Source organism: Chrysochloris asiatica, unplaced genomic scaffold (assembly GCF_000296735.1).
Source record: "Chrysochloris asiatica unplaced genomic scaffold, ChrAsi1.0 scaffold00119, whole genome shotgun sequence".
Taxonomy (NCBI): Eukaryota; Metazoa; Chordata; class Mammalia; order Afrosoricida; family Chrysochloridae; genus Chrysochloris; species Chrysochloris asiatica.
In genome coordinates this window covers 3279802-3288069 of record NW_006408637.1, presented here as the reverse complement: position 1 = coordinate 3288069, position 8268 = coordinate 3279802, and the positions used below count along the sequence as shown (strand labels likewise).

The following is an 8268-nucleotide window of genomic DNA, read 5'->3' as shown; positions in this document are numbered from 1 at the left end:
TATGCTATATTTCTTCTTTTCTGACTGACTGATTTCACTCAACGTAATGTCTTCAATGTTCATCCATGTTATGCGGTGGCATTCAGCTTCTTTGTTATTCCTCAGGGTAGCATAATATTCCATTGTGTGTAAATACCAAAGTTTGTTTATCCATTCTTCCATAGATTGACACTTAGGCTGTCTCCATCTTTTTGCTATTGTAAATAGTGCTGCTATGAACATTGATGTGCATATATCTACTCACATTATGGCTCATATTTCTTGTGGGTAAATAATCAAGTAGAGGAATTGCTGAATCATAAAGTATCTCTATTTCTATCCTTTTGAGGAAGCACCATATTGTTTTCCAGAGTGGTTGGAACATTTTCCAATCCCACGAGCAAAAGAAAGTCACCAAGGCATGTAATAATCAAGCTATCTAAAATCAAAGACAAGCAGAGAATCCTAAAAGCAGCCAGGGAGAAGAGAAGTGACACTTACAAAGGCAAAGCAAATCAGATTAAGATCTGACTATTCAGCACAAGCCATGCAGGCACGAAGGCAATGGGGATACATATACAAAACCCTAAAAGAAAAAAAAAAACTGCAAACCAAGAATCCTTTATCCAGCAAAGCAATCAATCATTCCCCTTCCTCTTCTTTTGTATTGCCCCCCTCCCTAGCACCCAAACTATCCTGTGTCTATTCTCTGCCCTGTGCTCCACTATCCCCTCATTCACATCACACCACTACTAAGTCCCAGTAACCAGAAAAGAACTCCCACCCCCCTTTAGTATGGGTTATTTTCTTAGTCTTTTACAGTAGTGGTCCCATGCAGTATTTCTCTTTTTGTGACTGACTAATTTCACTCAACATAATAACCTCAAGGTTCATCCATGTTTTGCGGTGGCTTGCCACTTCCTTTTGTTATTCTTCAAGGTAGCATAATATTCCATTATGCGTATATATGAGTTTGTCCATTCTTCAGTTGATGGACACTTACGCTGTCTCCATCTTTTTGCTATTGTAAATAGTGCTGCTACGAACATTGGTGTGCATATATCTACTGGTGTTATGGCTTGTATTTCTTGTGGATAAATACCAAGTAGAGGAATTACTGAATCATAAAGTATTTCTATTTCCAGCCTTCTGAGGAAGTGCCATATTGCTTTCCAGAGAGGTTGGACCAATTTTCAGTCCCACCAACAATGCAGGAGTGTCCCAGTCTCTCCACATCCCCACCAGCATTTATTATCCTTTACTTTTTTGATCTTTACTGTTATTGCTGGTGTGAGATGATATCTCATTGTTGTTTTGATTTGTATCTCTCTAATGGCTAGTGACGGAGCTCTGGTAGCATAGTGGTTATGAATCGGGCTGCTAACCTCAAGGTCAGCAGTTCGAAACTACCACAGAAAGATGAGGCTTTCTGCTCGCATAAAGATTTACAGCCTTGGACACCTGTGCAGAGTCATTATGAGTTGGGACCAACTCCACGGTACTTATAACAACAACAAATGGCTAGTGATCATGAACATTTCTTCATATGTTTGTTGGCTGACACTTCCTACTTGGTGACGTGTCTATTCATGTCCTGTGCCCATTTTTTAATTGCGTTATTTGTCCATTTCTTCTATAAGTGTTGTTGTTGTTGTTAAGTGTCATCGAGTCAGTTCCAACCCATAGCGACCCTGAACAGGGTTTCTGAGACTGTAAATCTTTACGGGAGCAGAAGCCTCATCTTTCTCCCTCGGAACAGCTGGTAGTTTCAAACTGCTGCCCTTGAGGTTCACAGCCCGATTTGTAACCACTATGCTACCAGAGCTCCTTGGGTTCCTATATATTTTGGAAATTAGTCCCTTGTCTGATATGTCATTGCAAAAGATTGTTTCCCATTCTGTGGGCTCCATTGTTATTCTTTTGATGAAGTATTTTGATACACATAAGTTTTTAATTTTTAAAAACATTGATCTAGTTTGTCTGTTTTTGTTTCTGTACATTTCAAAATATTTGGTAGTCTGTGTATGCCCTCTATTAGAGCTCTCACATTTGTTCCTATTTTTTCATTGATGGCCTTTGTAATTCTGGGATTCACATTTCAGTCTTTAATCCATGCTGAGTTGGTTTTTGTGTAAGGTGTGAGGTAAAGGTCTTGTTTCAGTCTTTTGAATATCGCTTTCCAATTCTGCCAGCACCATCTGTTGAAGAGAGCATCTCCTACTCATGCAATATACTTAGGTACTTTCTCGGAAATCAATTGGCTATATGTGGACGGGTTAATTTCTGGATTCTCGATTCTGTTCCATTGATCAATGTATCTTCCTTTGTACCAGTACCAGACTGTTTTGACCACGGTAGCCATGTAGTAAAATTTGAAATCAGAGAGTGAGAGGCTTCCCACCTTGTTCTTTTCTTAAGCAGTGCTTTGCTTATCCTGGATATCTTTCTATTCCATATCAAGTTTGTAATTGATTTTTCCATGTCTTTGAAGAATGTCATTGGACTCTAGATTGGGATTGCATTATATGTGTAAATTGCTTAGGGCAGTATTGACATTTTCATAATGTTAAGGCTTCCTATCCAGGAAAATGGTATGTTCTTTCATTTTTGTAAGTCTCTTTTGGTTTCTTGTAGTAGTGTTCTGAAGTTTTCTTTGTATAAGTCCTTTGTTTCTCTGGTTACATTTATTCCTAGATATTTCATTCTTTGGGAGCTATTTTAAATGGTATTGTTTTTCTAAGGTCCTTTTCAGCACTGTCGTTATTGGTATAGAGGAATTCAGCTGATTTTTATATGTTGATCTTATACCCTGCCACTTTGCTGAATCCTCCAATGAGGTCTAGTAGCTTTTTACTGAGTCTTTGGGGTTGTCTATATATAGGATCATATTGTGTACAAATAGAGAGAGTTTTGCTACCTCTTTGCAATTCAGATGCCCTTGGTTTCCCTATCTTGCAGTATATTTCTGGCTAAATCCTCCAGAACAATATTGAACAGGAGTGGTTACAAAGGGCATCCTTGTCTGGTTCCTGTTTGTAGAGGGAAAGCTTTCAGTTTCCCTCCATTGAGAATAATGTAGACTGTTGATTTTGTATATATGCTCTTGATTATGTTGAGGAATTTACCTTCAATTCCTACTTTGTTGAATATTTTTATCAGGAATGGATGTTGAATTTTGTAAAATTCCTGTTCTGCATCAATCGATATCATTTTTTTTTTCTTGTTTACATGGTGGATTACATTGATTGTTTTTCTAGTGTTGACCCATCCTTGCATCCCTGATACAAAACTCACTTGGTCATGATGTATTATTTTTATGATGTGCTGCTGGATTCTGTTGGCTAGGATTTTGTTGAGAATTTTTGAGTCTTTGTTCATGAGGGATATTGGTCTATAATTTTCTTTCTTAGTGATATCCTTCCCTGGTTTTGGTATGAGGATTACACTTACTTCATAAAATATATTAGACAGTTTTCCATCCTCCTCTATATTCTGGAATAATTTGAGTAGAATTGGTGACAACTCTTCCCTGAATGTCTTATAGAACTCACCAATGAAGCCATCTGGACCTGGACTTTTGGTTGGGAGTTTTTTGATGACCTGATCAATTTCTTCTATTGTTATGGTTTTATTCAAGTCTTCTGCTTTACTCTGTGTTAGCTTAGGTAGGTCGCGTTTTTCTAAAGATGTATCCATCACTTTTAAGTTTTCAAATTTGTTGCAGTATAACTCTTCATAGTATTCTGTTACTATCCTTTTGATTTCCTTTGGTTCTGTTGTGACATTACCTATGTGGTTTCTAATGCATCTTATTTGTGTCTTCTCCCTCTTTTGTTTTGTCAGGTTTTCCAATGGTCTGCCAGTTTTATTAATTCTTTCAAATAACCAGCTTCTTGTCAAACAAAAGCAAACAACTGTTTTTTCAAAATTTTACAAGCAAAAAATAATCTGGGAGTGCAAGGACTTTGAACAGCAGAGCAGAATGTACCTGGATTTGAGGGAATCCACAAGGCAGCCAGCCTTCTTTATTGCCTTGGATTGTAGCATAGCTGGCACTAATCAGACCAAGGGTTCAATCACTTCTACTCTGTCACTCTTTTTCTGTTGAAAACAGAGCACATACTCATGTATAATGGTGAATCAAAAATTATCTGTGCTCTGTCTGTAGAAGTTTTACTCAACTTTTAGACAAGAAAAATACATCATTTTTCAACAAAATCTCCATGCTTTTCAATACACTTTATCTACATGTCAACAAGTTTCATATTCCTTTATTTAAAAATGTTTTGGGCTGAGTTTTGAGCACGAATGCACTTCTGTCTTCACTTCTTTAGCAAAGGTGAATCTCCGTCCTCCAAGGCCTGATTTCAGGGGACCAAACAGGTGAAAGTTCAATGGAGCAAGATCAGAACTACAGAGATGATGCTTTAACGTCTCAAAATGAAGTTTTTACTGAATGCCAACAGAGTCGGCAGAGGTGTGAGGACATGCATTGCCATGCAAGATCACAATGCCCTTGGATAGCAGTCCTCTGTGTTTATTCTGCAGTTTAGGTTTCAGTTCTTCAATGATCATTTCACTGTAACAAGGACTGTTGATTGTTTAACCTTTTTCCTGAAAGTGTTCCATTACTGGTCCTTGAAAATCCCAGAGAACTATAATAACTTTCAAACTGTTGGTTAATTTTGGAACTTTTTCTTGGTTGGTGATTGAGGATGTGTCCATTCCATATTCTGCTGTTTACTCTCAGGCTCATAGTGATGAGTCCACGTCTCATCACCAATAATTAATTCCTTAAGAAATTTTTACCTTCCTTTGAGTATCATTCCAAAGTTTGTTTGCCGATGTCCAAAAGTTTATGTTGTTTTGGTACTCATCTCGCACAAAATTTTTGAAACCCCAAAGCCATGGCTGGCTTGCAGATGATTTACCACATAATCTATCAACTGTTATTCATCTACTTAACAGAATCATTTCATGCTCTTATTCAATGTTGTTGTCAGCTGTGGATGGGCATTTTAATATAACCAGAGTGAGGATAATTGTTGATTCAATCTTGTGTTAAAAAGTAGACTAATAACCTTAATAATTTAATGCTGAAGACTTCCAGTTGGTGGCGGTAGAGCAGAGTCAAGTAGGGCAGGCTCCGTGGGTAAGGGGCTGAAAACCCAGGGACGTAGGTCTCAATGAAACTACACTAGAGCTCTGGATCTATCATAAGGGTCTGGGTATCAGTTGCCCACAAATACAAGTGAAAAAACCATGGTATAAAGGAAAACATTGCATTTAGAAATTCGCACAGGGCTCCCTCTGCGGCCATCCTGCCAGGGCAGAAGTCAGAGGGCAGGACTGCAGACAGACCAGCAAAGGGAACCTGCACTAAAAGCAGGGAAGCGACATTTGTGAAAGGAGGTGTGGAGGCAGTTTACATGTTTTTTTTTCCCTCTTCTTCCCTGTCATGCCTTTTTTGTCCAGCCCAGATGCCTTCAGGCGGGTAGGTGTGCACCCCACAAAAAAGTCCAGCATTGAGACCACAGCTTTCCCACAACATAGAGAGAAAGAGCCCTATCATCATGGGACTCCCTCTGCGGCCATCCCACCTGGGCGGAAGTCAGAGGGCGGGACTACAGACAGACCAGCAAAGGGAACCTGTGCTAAAAGCAGGGAAGTGGCATTTGTGAAAGGAGATGTGGAGGCAATTTACACATTTTTTTTTTCCCCTCCTCTTCCCTGTCATGCCCTCTTTGCCCAGCCTGGATGCCTTCAGGTGGGTGGGTACACACACCCCAAAAAGAATCCGGCATTGAGACCACAGATTTCTCTTGGCAAAGAGAGAAAGCTCCATCAGTCCAAGGGTAAATCCTTTAGTTGCATTGGCTTTTGACTTCTGCCTGTGGGTCCCAGCCCTAAAGTTAACTTGTGTGGGACAGTTAACCCCTGTCTACCCAGAAAGGAAAAAGAAAAAAAAAAAAAAAAAAGGTTTGGTCTGACAGACAAAGCATATGAACAATCTGTAAAACCCCAACATAAAAAGATTCAACTATTTCAAGAATTACATTGTGTGCACACAGATACTTAAGTGACCTTAAGAGACAAAAATAGTGGACAATCTTTCTTCCACTAACTTCTCAATATCTATCTGTGCACCTCTACGGTAGTGACTAGGGGAGGGGCCTGAGCGAGAGGACACCCCAAGCCACTACTGGAGCCTTCTATGGCACACACACATAAATTTTATTTTTGTTTCAAAGTGGAAGTTCTTGTGTCTGCTTTTATATTACTTCTACTTTTGGACCCTTTGACCACACATTATTCCTGGAGGTGGGAGCTGTTTCTCCCTATGTTACCCAAGAAGAGACAGCAATCTTGGCCATATAGCCAAGCTACAAGCATACCCCATAATATTCCACCATTGAGACAAGAGCCAATAACAGCTGCAAAACATTGCATGAGAAAAGGGAAGCCTATCTTCTGATCATATCCACCAGGAGACACTCAGTAAGCTTAATAACATAACAACAAACATCCACTTAAGCATTAAAAAACTGCATAACTATTGGAAACGACTAAAAAAACACAACAAAAGATATCAAAACATGTCCAAAACCTGAAAAGAGTAGCTGAGACAAAGGAGCTAGAGAGAGACAAAGGCTTTCTAGAAGAGGAAGAGCAAGTTTTGTATATGCCTAAGAAAGAATTCATAAGAATGATATGGAAACAAATTCAAATGCTCTGAAAAGGGATGGAAGAAAACAATGAAGTCAGGGAAGTACTACAAGAACAAACTAATAAGATTGGTACAGCATTGGGAGCAATTTAAAAATGTGCAAAAAGAGGCCCAGATGATTAATAATAAAATATCAGAAATGGACAATACATTGAAAGGGGAAAGGAGCAGAACAGAAGAGATGGAAGCCAGAACTAACGAGCTGGAAGACAAATCTCGCAATACTGCTAAGATAGAAGAGCAAGCAGAAAAAAATGATTTTTAAAAATCTGAAGATAGTCTAAGATTCATGCTGGATAGCATGAAGAGGAGCAACTTAAGAATTATTGGCATTCTGGAACAGGAAGAATCAGAGAAGTCCACAGAGGAGATAGTTGAAGAGCTTCTGGAAGAAAATTTCCCTAACATCTTGAAAGATGAGAAGATAAACATTCAATAATTCAAATGTATGCCAGTAAGGATAGACCCCAAAAGAAAGTCACCAAGAAATATCATAATCAAGCTCTCCAAAATCAAAGACAAGTAGAGACTACTATAAGCAGCCAGGGAGAAGAGAAGTGTCACTTATAAAGGGTAGCAAATCAGATTAAGGTATGACTATTAATCAGAAACCATGCAGACAAGAAGTCATTGGGCAAACATATATAAAACCCTACAAGAAATAAAACTGCCAACCAAAACTATTATATACATTATATATAACTATATATTATAAACTATATATCCAGCAAAACTATTAATCAAATACGATTGTGCAATCAAAACATTCCAGGATAAACAGAATCTGAGAGATTTCTTCAAAACCAATCCAGCACCGCAAAACATCCTAAAAGGAGTTCTTTGGACTGAAAATCAACAAGAACAGACAGCAACCAGAGATTGACAGGTGGGGCAAAACCACCTGGAACTCAATCGACAGATAGCAGAGTCCAGAACAGAACAAGACTACAAAAACAAATTCAAAGGAGCTGGGAGGTCAACTGAAGATCAAAATTATATCAATGTCAAAGAAGGGATAAATGCAGCAACAGAGAACCAGATGGTGAGGATGTCCAATAGATTACAGGATACAATAGATTCTCTTAAATGGAGAGAAGAGTTAGTAAACTATAAGGTAACCTCCCTCCCCCAAGTTAATACTTCACAACTTACTGTGAAAATGAACTTCCAAGCAGAACAAGCAAACATGAAAACTATGAAGAAACTGACAAGAAATAGCACAAAAAACACAAACTCAGCACAAGAAGGCATGCAGAACAAAGGAACGAACAGCAGCACTACCAAAAAAGTAACATAATGGCAGCAATTAATTCATACCTATTGATAATTACATTGTATGTCAATGGATTGAATGCACCAGTGAAGAGACACAGGGTGGCAGAATGGATAAGAAAACATGACCCTTCAATATGCTGCCTGCAAGAGACACATCTTACACACAAAGAAAAAAACAGACTAAAAATTAAAGGATGGGAAAAAATATACCAAGCTAATTGCACCAATAAAACAAGCAAGAGTGGCAATACTAATCTCCGATAAAGTAAACTTTAAGATAAAAACGA

At 38.5% G+C, this 8268-nt stretch overlaps 1 protein-coding gene across 1 annotated transcript in view; it reads left to right on the top strand.

Annotated features, from left to right (window-relative positions):
* The window catches only part of RGS7 (regulator of G-protein signaling 7), a 479262-nt gene that overhangs the window by 86293 nt on the left and 384701 nt on the right, over positions 1-8268 (top strand). The window contains exon 2 of the mRNA XM_006868561.1: positions 3390-3404. Coding sequence (XP_006868623.1) covers positions 3390-3404 — 15 coding nt within the window. The remainder of the gene's footprint in view (positions 1-3389; positions 3405-8268) is intronic.